This window comes from Cygnus atratus, chromosome 9 (assembly GCF_013377495.2).
Source record: "Cygnus atratus isolate AKBS03 ecotype Queensland, Australia chromosome 9, CAtr_DNAZoo_HiC_assembly, whole genome shotgun sequence".
Lineage (NCBI taxonomy): Eukaryota > Metazoa > Chordata > Aves > Anseriformes > Anatidae > Cygnus > Cygnus atratus.
The window spans coordinates 14,463,498-14,478,580 of NC_066370.1; the positions used below are offsets into that span (position 1 = coordinate 14,463,498).

Below are 15,083 nucleotides of genomic sequence, written 5' to 3' on the forward strand. Positions count from 1 at the left end.
TGACTGGAACCTCATTTGTGCTTCTGCCCCGCATTGCTCTGCTGGGGCACCCCAGGGTGGCTTGGGCTCTCTCAGCTGCAGTCCTGCAGAGAAAGCTCTTGTTTGGTCATATATCTCTCACGGCTCCCAGTTCCAGAGTCAGTGCTTTCTGGAAAAGTGTGCCCAGTCTTGAAGTAATATAGCCTGCACTCTCTGTCCCCGGGGGTTTGTTCTGGCTGCATTAAAATGAAACTTGTTTGAATGCACTCCATTTCCCGGTCACTTTGGGTTTGTCCCTTCACCAGACCTGCTGCAATCATTAATTACTGCTGCATTAGTCTTTGTATCCTTGGCAAACTTAGATTTGCTTCCAGGCTCCTGATATCTTTATTGTTGTCTGGATTGCAATAACCGTTTGTGAGACTCAGGGGAGAGAAGATACGGGATTTCATTTTCCTGGGGAGATGGAAAAGTTGTTTTACTGCTGGGGAGGGAAATAAATGGCAAAACAAATAGCAAGAGGTGTGTTTTGAGGCAGGGAGGTGTGTGGGGGAAGCGATGTATTCACTTAGGTCGTTGTTACGCTGCTCTTCAGGACAACAGGGAATGTGGGAGTCTTCAAGCCTCGTCCTGTCTGTATGACAATTGTAATCTCTTATTTACATTTAGTGTTGAGTATGCCCTTGCAGTATGTGGGAGAAATAAGCAGGTTTGGTTAAATAAGATGCAATCTGGATGTATGTAACTTCAGAGGCATCCTGTGGGCAGGATTAATGTCCCAGCACTCTTGCTCTGCAGGGCTCGATGGCAGTGGGTGTACCAGGTTTTGTCAGAGTCGCTGCATTTCCCGTGAGCTCTCTGAGCTGCAAGGAGTCTTTGCCGAGTGACAGAGCAGTCGGCTGCCCCTTTGAAGCACGGCTCTCCCAACCCGGCGGGATTAGAGATACGACCTGGCTTAGGCTGTGAGCGCTGGGCTTCTCGTGGATTTGGAGACTGCAAAGAGACAAGTGAAGTTTGGGGTCAGGGAACTTTCCAAGGCCTCTTTAGATCTGTCAGAATCCATTATGTGCAGATAGAGAGATTTATGGGGCTAGAGAAAGTTTGTTTGTTCTCCTTGACAGCTTTGCTCCTTTCCTCCCCATCTTGGTCTGTGCCAGTGCCACACACACGCATTAATGAGGTTGATGCCACCAAGCCTTGACTTGCTGGGGAGCAGATGGTCCCACAGCCCTGCTGGAGGAATGCAATAGGGGTTTTGTTCTCCCTCCCTTCTTTTTATCATTCTCAGTCACATCATTGGGCTGTTTTACCTCAGCCAAGACCTAATCAGGGAGGCTCTGTTTGACTTTCAGCAAAGTCAGCTTCACAGAAACTATGAATTGAAAGGCTTTTCCCCAACTGTTTTGAAAACAGTTTTGGTTGGAATTGGTGTTTGGCTGCACGGTTACAACGTGAGGAGGTTTCACTGCGTGAGCAGCTCTCCTTCCTCACAGGGAGGGGAGATGCGTGAGCAGCACCTCAGGCCTCCTGAGCCCAGGCCTTCGTTGGCCTTGGGCCTGAAAGTGGGCCACAGGGCCACAGTCCCGTCCCCAGCCACACCACATCACCTCAGGGAAGTGGGCACCTCTCACGCTGTGGAAGGTGTGGGCTGAAATGGGCTGTAGCCTGGAGGCTGTCCTCAAATAGGATCAAAGAGAGCGATGGGGAAGGCTGGAGGAGTTTTCTCATTCGTGAAAGTGCTGCTGCCCCGAGGCCTTGGCCTCTGTTCATACAGAGAGGACTCTGTATTCAGTCTGAGGCTCATGACCGGGGTGGTTCTGTGGTGGTTCAGCATCTAACTCACACTTTGCATTAAGCACAAGGTACGTGGTCTTTTCCTCTTTCTCTCGTGCTGTGAATACAGATGCAAGACCTGGGGTGAAACTTCAAGTCCACACACTCCTTCCCCCTGCAGCTCCTGGCAGGCTCCTGTGGCTTAGGGCTATCAGTGGGTGGCCGCAGGTGAAAAAGTCTCCAAGGGGGCAGATGGAGGAGTTGCTGGATGGTGCAGGGAGCCTGCTGAGGAAGAGGAGGCAGGGGGAGGAAGGAAGGGAGGCACTTGTCTGTCCTGTCTTTCAAATGCAGCAGCTGTGGTACAGGCAAGGCAACACTTGGGTCTTCTTCCCACAGCCTGAGGTGTGTGCCCCTAAGCTTAGAGCAGCTGGTTGCCTCTGCGTCCCTTGTGTGGGATGAGAGGCTCTGCCCTGCGCAAGGTTATCTGCAAGTGCCGTTCCTTTCCTTTCACTGCTCCTTGGTTGCAGACCCTTCAGTGAGGCTCTCTTCCGATGTGGGAGCAGTTTCAGATGCCTCCCCTGCTGCTAATCCCTTTGAGTCCGTCTGGTGGAGACCACCTTTGCAGCAGGATGCAGGCAGCAGAAGCACCCCTAGACGATCTCATTCCCTGCCGCTTTGAGCAGGTGCTTCCAGAGACTGGGAGACAAAGAATATTCAGCTTCTTGAAGGAAAATGCACCAAGATATTTTCGTTCCTAGACAGCCACAGTCGCCTTCAGTGAAGTAAAGCTTTCTCGCATTCCCTGCCTCCACCTGGTGCAGGCAACAAGTCACTGAGGAGAAATAAAACCTTCTTTGTTAAGCAGAAATCCTCTCTTAGAAAGCAAAAACTTACATATGAACGTATAAAACCCAAGCAGAACTATTTCCTTTTCTGGGCTCCAGTTGGCTTTGCTGTGTTGCTGCTGCCTGTGGCCCAGTTTTTGCAGCAGTGGTTTCATTCTGCAATCTGCGTAACCGCTTACCTGCTTGGCTCTAAGACACAGCCAAGCCCAACTTCTCCCCGGGCTAGAGTTGTTTTTAAAGGCACTGCGTAAGCTAATGAATACTCTCATGATGAGTTGCAAATTTTGTTTTAATTGAATCTTTGAAGCCAAAAAAAGGGGGTGAGGGGCCCATTAAATAAATTATTTTAATATAGCAGTCAGATGATGCAGGCTTTTCTGTGTTTATTAAAAGGCCTAGTCAGCTCAGAGCTCAGCTGTGCGAGAAAAGACCAGAAAGCCAGCCAGTTTCCCTGCTCCGCTGCTGTTTTAGGGCCAGATCTCTCTCCCAGAACAGCAGATTTTTAAGGGGCTGTGTGAATTCTTATTAGGCATCCAAACATAGATATAAAGCCATGCATTGTAAACAGAATTACCCTGCGCATAAAACAAGCAAAATACTGTAAGGTCTTTTCTTTTCCTTATCAGGTTACCCAGGCATGTTTTTTAAAAAAGTCCACCCACGCAGAGGGACTGGGGAATGCCAAAGCTGCATGAATTTTAATTACGCTAGACATGCAGCGAAGGGCTACCTTGTAAAGAATAAAGTTAATAAAACATGGATATGGGCTTAATTCCACTTAATAAGCAGACCTGACAAAGCACATATTTTAGATGTAATTTACCCAGTGTGGAAATCGGGTACAATTCTTAAAAGGTGGCTGCATGCAGACTTTCAAACTCAGCGGTGCTTTCCTATTGGAAGAGCTTTGTTGCTATGCTGCTCTAAAATGGTGAATTAGGCCATTCAGAATTACTGGCCAGACATGGGTGTCATTCTTTTCCCCATTCAGCTACAGAAATGCACTTATACATTTTAAAGTGGCATTAAATTTAAATCTCTTCCTTAACTTTCGTGCATGCATTTTCAGTAGCTATGCAGAAAGAAGAGAGAGAGGAGAAAAAAAAAAGGCATGCATTTCTATCTGTAGTTAGCTCCCTGTGTACATGTACAGAATTAGTAAAACAGAGATGTGTCTAATGACTGAATCTACAGGACGTAGCCCATGGCTTTTGAAGGCTCTATGAGAAATAAACAGGATATTCTGTTAGCAGCCCTGCGGGAATTATTGCACTTCGCTGAGGAAAGATGCCAGTAACCTCCGTTTTGACCTAGATAGATCATTCTGTTTAGGAAGGTAAGGGAAGGCAATTCTAGATCTCTTCTCTGCTCAAGCCACCAAAGCCCTGAAATTCATCCAGGTCTTCATTTTAAACCTCAGTACTGAGGAGAGAAGGGTTTATTTATCCAGTGAGCAAAACCTCAGAGATGACAGTGAAATGTTGGCCTCCTTCCACGGCCCGTGCCTGATGCGTAGGCTCCTTTGAGCTCAGGGTGCAGAATTACTGATGTTTAATAAGCGTCGGCAGTCTGCTTCTCCGGCAGCGTGGGCAGCCTGACCCTCTGCTTGCTCCTGTGTGCGGGATGGGGCCTTTCTCCACAAACCACAGGAGGAGCATTGGGGTCTCTCCACCGTGATCACAACATGATCTTGCTTGTTCATTTTATGAATGGGCGCTGTTCTCTCCTTCCCTCTTCAAAGCGCAGCCTGTGCGGCTTCCTGGCTGGGACTGGAAGTGAGGAGGGAGCCCAGGGGAGAAAAGCTGCCTTAATAATTATATAATATAGAGATATTAATATTCTATTCGTATTTTTATAGAGAGATAAAAGGACGTGGACAGATAGATATATAAAGAACGATGTGCCTTAAGGAAAAATGCCCCATTGGCCCAGTTCGCTCAAACAATTCAAGCTCCACTGGCAGCAGCGAGGAGCGCAGACCCTGCCTTCGGCACTGGCTCATGGAGCAGCGTGTGCTGCACCACCCTCCACGGGGGATAGCTGATGCAGGTGGACATGGATGGAGACGGTTTCGGCTCCGTTCACCCAACTGGAAGTTGGAGGAGAGAACTTCTGCTGGCAGGGTACAAGGCATGAGAGGCTTTTCTGTTTTGCTTGGCAGCCCACCCAAGATAACACATTTCACCTGCAAGAATGACAGTGCGGGGACATGATGAGATTGGCCTTCGGTTCTCTGGCTCGAGACCGCTCTGGGCTTGCTCGGTCTTTGTGAAAGCATGGGCTGCTCAGAAAATGTTGTGAAGCTGGGGCGGGATCCAGAGTGGTGCAGAGCAGATGCGCATGCCAGTAATGTCACCAGGAGTTCATGGCGCTGTGCCTGCATTGAGAACCAAACCCTGTGGACTACTTGGCCATCTATAAATAAAGACAGACCTGTGTGTTAGCAAATGCAATACTATATTCAGTTTCACAAGCTCTACTTTAATTTAATTCCATCACTGCAGAGGCAGAGAGACCTGGGAGAAGCATTTCTTCTCGGGGTTGCAGCGGCTCTCTTTTCAGACCCACAAATCACCAGGAGAACCTGTGACCAGCTTTGTCGCTGATTAGGATCATTTTTACGTGCAGAGCTGCCGCTTTTCGTTTGCAGCTACACGAGAAAACAAATGAGTCGCATGACAAAGTTGGTGAAACTTATCTAATACAGCGGGGGATAAAACGGCATTCTTTTACCAGAGATTTGAAGACTACAGGCAGAAAGTATCTTCATATAGAGATGGAAATCCTCTTTCTTGGGAAGATATCAGATTTGCTCACATCCTTTGAAGATGAAGCTTTGGATAATTCACTGGCAGTTCAGGCAGTGATTCCCTGATTGCAAACAGCTTTCTTTAGGCCATGCCTGTACCTTGTACTGCAACACTCTTTGATGTCAAGTGAAATAATCCAGCAGAGAAAATTAAAATATGAAGCACTTTAGTTACAGGAAAGGCAAGAAAATTCTTTATTGATTGGGATAGTGAAATCTGCTCCAAAAAAATTGGCAGCGGTTAAAAAGAGATCAACAGCCAGACGTTTAGATCTCCCAAACGGTTTTGAATTTCTTCCTCCCCTGTTCTCTCCTGGAGAACCCGATTCCACCTCGTGTTGGCATGCACAGGATTAAGAGTGAAAATCAGGAATTAATGCTAGAGTTTGGCTAATCTTTGTGGTCACAATGGGTGGATATTTCACTTGCCTTTTTCCTGATGCATTACAGTAGTTTAGAGCTGACGTTCATCCCGCCAAGTAGTGACACAGATTATTTTGCTGAAGTTGGTAATTCCCAGGGGGCATCCCCAGTTGGTTTAAGGTGCCCTCTTCAACCAGATACGTGCTTCACCCCGCGGCTTCTGGTCTGGACGTGCACTTGGGGCAGGTGTTCTCTTCCCAGCTGAGATCCCCTCTCCCGCTCTGTGCTCCCCCGAGGGTTTTACGGCTCATCACCTTTTCTGCACGCAGACACGGTAGCTGTTACTCGGACCTGAAATCTGGTGAGCCACCACCCTTGTGGCAGCAACAGCAGTTACTGGCGGGGATGAGCAGAGGCTACTTCTGCGCCTTCAGTTTTGTTCGGTGCAGCCTAGAGCCTGCAGACGGGGGTTGGGGCTGCCCCGAGCAGCGCAGCTCCTGCTACAAAGCGGCGCTCTGCCTTGGGAGCCCTGGCGGCAGAGGCAGCCCCGGGGGGAGCTGGGGGCTGCTGCCGCTCGCTGCCTCCCGGAGAGCCGGGGAAAGCCGCGGAGCTGCTCGGGGCTGGGCTCTCGGGAGCCTTGGGCAGCGGCCGAGGAGATGCTGGGGGTGGCCGCACGCCGCTGGCCGCTCGGGGGAAGCCCGGCGGGGGGCTCCCGGGGGCTGCCCGGCCGGAGGGGCAGAGGCGGCGCGGAGCTGCAGTCTCCTCGCTCTGCCTGCGAGCTTTTTTTTTCTCATCCGAACCTCGATCACGTAGGATTGCGTAGAGGAGGAGGAGGAGGAGGGCGAGCGGGAGCAGCTGCAATTCTCCCCCAGCCCCCGGCCGGTACCGACCCCCCCCCCCCCCCCCGCTCCGGCCGCCGCGGGGCTGCGGAGCTCCCCGCCGCCTTGGCAGCGGCCCCGCTCGGCGTGGGCGTCCGGGGGGGGCTTCCCCGGCCCCTCCTTCCCCTCTCTCCTCTCCTCCCCCCGGCTCCCCCCCCCCCCCCCCCCCCCCCCCGTTATTCCTCGCTGCCGGACCGAAGGATGCGGGCGAGCGGCGGGCACGGCGCGGCTCCTCCTCGCCCCGCCGCCGTCGGGCGGCCCCGCGGAGCATCCTGAGCCCCGCGCGGAGCGGCAGCCGCACCCCCCGCCCTCCTCCTCCTCCTCCTCCTCCTCCTCCTCCTCCTCCTCCTCCTCTTCCTCCTCCTCCTCCTCCTCGTCCTCGTCCTCCTCCTCGCCCTCGCGTCGCTCCTCCTGCCGCTGCAGCCGGGCCCGGGGCCGCCCCGGTGGCGAGCGGCCGCAGCCCCCCGCCGGGCCGGACGATGCGGGGCGCTGGCGGCGGGGAGAGCCCCGCTGCCCGGGCACAGGCTGCGAGCAGGGCCGGGGGAGCTGCGCCAGCCATGGCGGTGTGAGCCCGGGCCGCCGAGCTGCGGCGATGTGAGCCCGCACCCGCGAACCGGGACGCTTTTTTTTTTTTTTTTCCATTAATTTTATTGCATCGCCTTCTTTTTTTTTTTTTTTTTTTAATTATTATTTATTTATTTTATTTCTTCGCCGGCCTGGTGCTTTTTTTTTTTTTTTTTTTTTAAATTTTTTCTTTCTCTCCTTTGGGGCTGCTTTTCCTTCCCCTCTCCGCCAGCGGAGCGGGGAGGGGGAAAAAAAGAAGAGGAAGAGGAGGAGTGCGAGCAGAAATGCAGCGCGGCTCGCCCTGAGCCCGGGAGCGGAGCCGCGGCCATGTGCGCGCCCGGGAGCCGCCGCGCTGGGGCCGGGGCCGCCCGCGGGCCGGGGGGGCTCTGACTCTTCCCCCCAACCCCTCGGATCCTCCGCGCCCCCCCCCCTCCTCGCTCCCTCGATTCGGCCCCAGCTGCCTCGGACGGACCTTTGCAAGCGGGGCGGCCGCCTCCCGGATTTACGAGGCGCGGGGGCGCTGCCCGCCCGCCCGCCCACCCGGGGGGGCTTCGCCGCCGACCCTCCCGCAGCGGGCTTTGCGCTCTCCGGGGACAGCGACCCCATGGGCGGCGGGGTCCGGCGGCCGGCCATGGTTGTTAGCCCGGGCTCCCTGCTCCGCCTGGCCGGCTGAGCCCTCCCCGCTCCCGGGACTCGGGGCCGCAGCGCGTTAAGCGGGGCGCCCCCGGCCCCCTTTCCCCCCCGGGGGCGAGGGGCGCAGCGCTCCCGGCCAGCCCCGGCGGCGCCCCCCGGAGCGGAGCGGCTTTGGCGAGGCGCGGGGGGCCCATGAGCGGCGATGGCAGCGGCTATCGCCAGCTCGTTGATCCGGCAGAAGCGGCAGGCGAGGGAGTCCAACAGCGACCGGGTGTCCGCCTCCAAGCGCCGCTCCAGCCCCAGCAAGGACGGGCGCTCCCTGTGCGAGAGGCACGTCCTGGGGGTCTTCAGCAAAGTGCGCTTCTGCAGCGGCAGGAAAAGGCCGGTGAGGAGGAGACCGGGTGAGTACAGAGGGTCGGGGCCCTGGGGACCCGCTCCGAGGCGTGGGGCAGCCCCCGGAGCCGGCAGCTCCCGGGGTGGGGGCTCTCCCCCTCCGGCTGGGGACGGGCTCGCTCGGCGCCCAACTTTTGCCCGGGTCCTGGCGCATCTCCTCCCCGAGCCCCTGCGAGCATCCCTCTGAGCATCCCTCTGCCTCTGCTCCGGCTGCGAGCGCCGGGGGTCCTCCGGCAAGAGAGAGCCGGTGGCTGGGTCGGGGTTGGCCTCACCCGGGACTGGATTTTTCCACCTCCCTGTAGGTGCGCTTTTTCTACAGTCTGCTCTTAATTTCTGCATAGTGGCAAGGAAATCGATGAGCTGAGGATCAATTAGAATCGTGGCCATTTGATAACTAGATCCATCAAGTGCTACTTCTTGAGCGGAGTTGCATAGGGAATTTCATTAGCTTGGAAAGCTTTCCAGATGGCAGCTGTATGACTGTTGCACCTAATACTGAGCTTGTGAGGACCTAGAAATGCATTTTGGGGTCGTCTTTTCTTCCTTGCTTTCCTTTATCCTTCTGTACGTGTGTGTGTGCGTGGTTGGTCTCGGTTCCTTGTGGAAAACTTCAGCCCTGGTGTACGTGTTGCTCACATTTCCATGATGAAGTCCCACCACCACCCACAGTTTCGGTTCCGAGCAGTGCTCTGTGCTCTCAGGTGTCCTTGGTAGGCGTGAGAACTCAGTACCTGGCAGAAGGCCCCTCGTGGTTTCTCAGTGGGATTATTATTTACTTCTTCCTCTATTTTTCCACTGCTATAAACCACCACTAAGGTAAAGAGAAAAAAAAAAAACAAAACAAAACAACACAGATTGATTTGAGAAGCTGCTATGAACAGGTACTTTTCTCAGGTGTTAGTATCGTGGTTAAAAGACACATGCTTGTTTACTCATCTCTTCCGATATGCCATCAACCTGAGCAATCCTTGCCTGGTTCCCCTATACATTAATATTTTGTTGATTAGTCTTTTCATGAAGCCTCATTTCCACATCTGAAGTCTTTCAGTCACGACTGCAGCAAGGTGTCAGAGCTAGCTGATGGCTGCTCTTCTGGTCTCTGGATAGAGGTATTTGACCTGCGCTCAAGGGAGGAACAAAAACAGAGGAAAAGCCTCTCACCGTGAAAGGCCACTTACTCTTGCTGCTGTCAGTAAAGAGGAAAGAAAATTACGGTGTAGCATTGTTGTCAGCATCCCTGGTGCACAGGCTGGGGGGCAGGGATTGCATTTAGCTAGCCAAATGCTTCAAGACTTGCAGTGGGCTATGCTATGAAAACCAGACTCTTTTAACAGTCTGTTTTTAAAGCAATTACCAAAAGAGGTTGTAAACTATCTGAAATATGGCATGGCTTGACATATTCAAAGGGAAAAAAATGCGTTGCCTTTTTTTTCCTCACATTATGGTGAGTGGTAGCCTGCTGGGCCATCCTCTGTATTAATTACCCTGTGAGTCCAGACCAAAAAATGGCTCTTGCCCAAAAAGTGCTGTCATTTTGTCTCAGGAATCGCTCTTTGTAGGATCAAGAGTGGGACCTGGGAGTCTCACCGATGAAATATTGTCTCATTGCTCTCCATCTCCGTTTGCTATTGAATGATGTCTCTCAGACCAAGGACTGAGAGGGTGGGAAGTTCAGACCTGCTTCCTAGATACCAAGATGCTTTGTTGCATCACAGTTTGAGTGACTTTTGCAGTAGGATGTAGGTGGTGAGTCTTTATGGGTCCTACCACAGTGCTCCCAGCTGCACGGGTCTGGTTCTGCTTCCCTTGGATTCACGAAACGCCTGCAAAGAGTCGCTGAAATCTAAGAACTCCCTCGACTTGCATGGACTGTCTTGCTAAGGAAGGTGTTTAGTAAGTTACACACCAGAGTGATTTAAAGAAGACTTTTTATTGACTCAGAAGAAGGATCAATGCTAGTCAGTGCTGTAAAAATAGAGCTGTTCGGTCTTCAGAGCTGTCAGTCAATCACTTGTAACCAGCACTGTATTCATTTTATAAGATCAAAAATGAAGAGAAATTAGTTTGCGTTAAAATGTCAACTGGCCTTTGATAGGCTATCGACAATTCCTGCTTTAGTTCCCTCTATCAGCCTTTTAAATTGAGGTTTGTTTCAGCGTTACACCCTACTCCTGGACTCAGGTGTGCTGCTCAGGAGGCAGCGTGCCGCTGGGTTTGCTGCTACTCGGATTGTTTATTCAGGGAGTGTATTGTGCCGGATTACTTATTCATTGCAGAGTCACTCTTGTGCATAGAAAATGACATGCAAATGAATGGAAACTGGTTTAAGGGATGTGCGTACATTGTGCAGTGACCCACAACCCCGGTGATTATGTGTACTTAATGGTATGCTGGCTGAGTAGTTCCTAAGACAGTGAGAGGAAGGTGAGAAACATCCGTGTCCACAAGGGCTAAAATCCCATTTGGAAGTGGTACACTGCGAGGGGAGCTGTTGGTGCCTTTTTAAACGTGACCTTGCTTTCCAGCTGTAGGGAGTAACCGACCAAATCCTTAGCTTTCACAGAGTGATTTACATCTGTAGTACCCAACAGGCTCTACCAAACGGAGAGCATTCTCCCCATTTTACAGATGGTGAAACGAAGGCGTGGGGCAGTTCCCTGACGCAGAGACCTAATTCCCCATGTTCATTCCAGCACGCTGCGATTTAAGCAGCCCACTGCTCATGAGATGGCGATGGTGGAGCCACAGCAACGAGCACCGCCGCAGAAATGGAGTCTGATGGGGCTTGTGTCCCTTCTGCTCTTTGCTTTTGTAAAAGTAGTGCTGGGAGCTTACGTTGGTTAAATGTTTATGATGTGCAACTCAGTGCCGGGACTAAAACACTCCGTAAGGATGGGTGCGAGCAGAGCTGGCACCCTGTGCTCCGCTTCACAGCTCGTGCGAAGCGAGGATGAAATTCTCCTGCTCCCGTATGGGAAGGGAGAACTCGCATCTGGGAGAAGCTCAGGCTGGCTCAGTGGTGGGCATGAGTAACTGTGGGCTTTGGGAAGCTGTGGGGGAGCAGGTCCATGCAGGGACATCTCGTATAACCAAAGCTATCAGCGCCTAGGGAAAACAGACTGCAGAGGCGTCTCGTTTGTCGGTCGCAATAAGCACCGTGCTGTAAAACCAGCACATGGTTCGTCTGCCTTTTTGACGGGCAAAGGCAGCTCTCTTGCGCGTGGTCTCCCTCTCTCTTTCTTGTGTTCTTTCTCTCTTTTATGTGTTTGGCTCTAAGGTATGGCTTGTCAGTTTGAGCCAGGCCAAACAAGGACACTGAGTCTGATGGACACAGCTGGAAATTTGGACACACAGGCTTAATTCCGTCATTGTGAATTAATACAGGCTGCTGGCAGCAGTGGCGCAGGTGTCGAGCAAAATACGTGTATGTTGAAGACCACCTGCACAACTATGTGTATAAAGTACATCTAGAAAAGATTAAAGTATGTGTTTTGTTCTGACTGTGGTAACTTGATAGAGGGTTCAAAAGAAATCAGTGTATGGCGTGGCTTTTTGGTGCAGGCTCAAGAGATGTAGAGATTCTCTTAATCAGAGAGTGATAGATCCAAGAGCTGAATGCAGAAGACAACACAAATCAGCCCTGTATGGCTTCTCAGCCAACAAATGGTTGAACAAAGTAGTTGCATCCTCTTTAGGGCTGAATTAAAGCATCCGGGCATGCTTCCTCCTCAGCTGATGTGTAGTTCTGCCGGAAGCCCTGGGCTGGTGGGTCCAGCTTGCTCACGAAAGCTGTGGCTGTTGCTTCTTTGCTCATCTTCTGAGGCAGAGGGCACCCCAGGGATCTGGGCTGGGCTTGTCCTCTCATCATGGCCAGGCTGCGGAGCAGTTCATCAAGGAGTTTGGGAGCCTTGCAGGAGGGGGAAGCAGGCTCGGGCAGCGGGCACAGCGTCCGTGATGGGTGGCAGCAGGTCTGTCCGAGCAGAGCCCGGTGAAGGGGTGCCCTTCCTTGGGGAGGTGATGTTTGAATTCAGTCACCTTTGGGTCAGGCAGCAGCAGCCATTGCAGAGCATCGTCTCTGTCTCTTCAGGCATCGTTGCTGTAGGAGGGTTTCCAGCTCAGAATGCAGAGCTTAGAGTCAAACAGTTTTTTTCCCTCAGGAAGAAGAACAGCAACGACAACAACCTGTTTTTTTTTCCTTCTTTTTTTCCTTTTTTTTTCTGTCTGATATATATTTTGTGTTCCTCGAGGAGAAGGATGCTTTTCCTTAAGGAGATCTAAAGGTTTCTTCCAAAGTGAAGGAAATGGCTCACACGTAGGGAAAAAAAAAAAAAAAGCAGTAACTTAAAACATGTTTTCCCTTTGCGGTATTACTCAGTTTGAATAATACATGGAGACTCGGAATTTAAAGTATATATATGTAGATCTTTTTACAGCAGTATAAGTAAAATATGAGAGCAACTTTAGTTGAAGGACACGGAAGGACCTTGTTCATTCAGAGATTCATTTAAAACGTTTGAGAAGTCTGTCATCTCTGTAAGCTGTTAAATGCCCCGAGTTAAATCTTGAAGCCCTTTCTGATTTCATGTAGGGTGGAAATGATGATTGAAGCTCATGGCAAAAGCACTTTTTAAGTTCTCCATCAAATTTGTCCTGGTCCTTGCCTGCTTTTCTAGCCGTCCATCTCAGAAGAGCTGCCATACCTGGCAAACCCATGGAATTTGGCCCCTCCGGTGTCCGAATTAATTCAGCAGGTAGCTGCTGCCCGCGGGATGGTTCAGGATCCCAGCGCTGTTCTATGCAGCGTGTCTGGGTGTGCACCCAGCCGAGGGTGGCCCAGCACCTTCTTCTGCCTGGTGCTCTGCAGGATTTGGTACTGTCCCTTGTCTGCCCCTCCTGTCCTGCATCCGAGGAGTGGGGCAATGGAAATGGCTGGAAATGCTGGCATTGCCTTGCTAGCAGAGCCCTCGGCAGCACTAGCTGGACGAAGGTGCGTACGCCAAGTACTAATAAATGCCAAAGTAATCTGGAGGGGGGAAAAAAGGCTCCCTCCCGGTCGTGACAGCTCAGCAAATAGGCTTCGTTTTCTCAAATCGAGCCCCGGGGGTGGCATCGCACACATTCGTGACTCCCAAACGTGGGGACTGTCACGGCGTGCGTCTGCGCTCGGGTGCGGTGAGGAGGTCGGAGAGCACCCCCGGGCTCTGCGGCTCTGACATGGGGCGGGAAGAGGAGGCTGCGGGGTTACTCCGGAGCGCAGGGAGCTGAGCCGCCAGCCCCTCGCAGCACGGGCGGCAGGGCAGCGTGTCACTCAGCGAGCCGCTCGGCGCTACCTCTGCGCTGGGCGCCGCTGATGCCAAGACAATCTGTGGAAGCCATCCAAGCTGCTGGAGGGATGGGTGTCTTTTCTCCCCAACGGCCTCGGGGGTAGCTGTGCTTGTGGGAGCGGTGGGAATTATTTGCCGGCAGAGGAGGTTCCCCATTAGAGCAATGCAAATGAATGATTCCTCCGTCGCCAGCCAAGTGGAAAAGTCAGTGGGAAAAGAGGTCCACGAGCGATTATTTTTGCTCCCCATAGAATAAAAGATCCATATAAATCGTTTTATCATTGACTGATCTATCTGGTTTTGGGGGGAAAAAAAAGGTTCAATTTCATTTAGAGAATTTTTCATGTGCATTTTTCTTTAATTTTCAGGTATACTTTTAAACAAAATGCTGTTATGAAATAAAAAAAATTGAAAGCTTGAGTTCCAAAAATATAAAATGAAGACAAGATTTTCTTCCTTCCTTCCTTCCTTCCTTCCTTGCTTTGCTGAATTCAGCATGAACTTAGAATAATTTCGGCAGACCAGATACTGCATATTTTAACAGATAAGAGATCTATTACAACAAAATTCAACAGCTTGACTCGGGCAGTGTGGAGCGCAGAGCTGCCACGGGAGCTGAGCAGGCTGCAGTAATCTCACTCCTGTGAGAGACAAACGTGATAATGAGCCTCACTATGGTGAGGAGCAAGTGCAAGCCCACTTGGGCTTATCTGCTTTCCTTCTTTCCCCTCCCGAAACGTGCACACCAGGAGCTGGCAGATAGCACGGTGGCCAGGTAGGCATTTGTTCCGTCCCTCTGGCATTTGCTCCATTAGACCTGTCCCTCTGACCAGCCATGTGCACATCATTTCTGGGACTTCTCTACTGCACAGTCGAAGCCAAGCTGTGGTTTATTATTATTAAAATCAAAGGAAGGGTTTTAACAAGCAAAACACGTGAGGGGTTGACATCCCTTTCGTATTTGCAAGCTGCATGGCTTGGCAGGAGAAGGTGACCAAGAGTACAGAAGAGAGCAGTTCAGGGAAGGCAGCTCCAGAGGGCTAACCCTTAAACACACGTACGTCTCCGTGTTCTGCCGGCAGAAGGGCTGCACGTTTGCATTTCCTCCAGCTCCAGGTTAGCATCACTGCCGTGGCTGCGTTGTGGTTGTACCTTAGTCTTGGAAGTGTCCTGTGAGGAACCCTGCATCGAAATGCTTGCTCTGTACCTGGGCTGCACGCATTCAGTCCGTCAGGAAGCTGTCTTTGTACTCTCCTCTCCAGTTTAATACAGGTTTGTCTCTATTGCCTAGCTAACATGGAATTCTTTGTATTCATACAATATCCTTCGTGAGCATAAGGCAAACTGCTACATCTATTGTTTAACTTCTACTCTGTTCTGACACATAGCAGAGTCCTGAAATAGCTCGGCCTTTCTGGAGGCTGGCTTTACTTTGCATCTGGGTTACAAGCTGCACTGGAGCCCCAGACGTGCTTTGGGCCCCTCGCCCAGTGAACAACACTAGCAGGGATCCTGGGAATAA

The 15,083-nt window shown here is 51.8% G+C and overlaps 1 protein-coding gene across 4 annotated transcripts in view; it reads left to right on the top strand.

The window, feature by feature from the left end:
- The window catches only part of FGF12 (fibroblast growth factor 12), a 133,673-nt gene that overhangs the window by 29,313 nt on the left and 89,277 nt on the right, over positions 1 to 15,083 (top strand). The window contains exon 1 of one of the 4 annotated variants that reach the window (XM_050712507.1): positions 7,230 to 7,241. The exons of 1 other annotated variant lie outside the window; for it this stretch is intronic. Coding sequence is in view for 1 of the 3 variants with exons in the window: in XM_035544584.2 (XP_035400477.1) it covers positions 8,047 to 8,245 (199 nt within the window). In the remaining 2 variants the exon portion in view is untranslated. Of the gene's footprint in view, positions 1 to 7,229; positions 7,242 to 8,046; positions 8,246 to 15,083 lie in introns of those variants that run through there. 2 more of the 4 variants (XM_035544584.2, XM_035544586.2) reach the window with 2 other exon arrangements.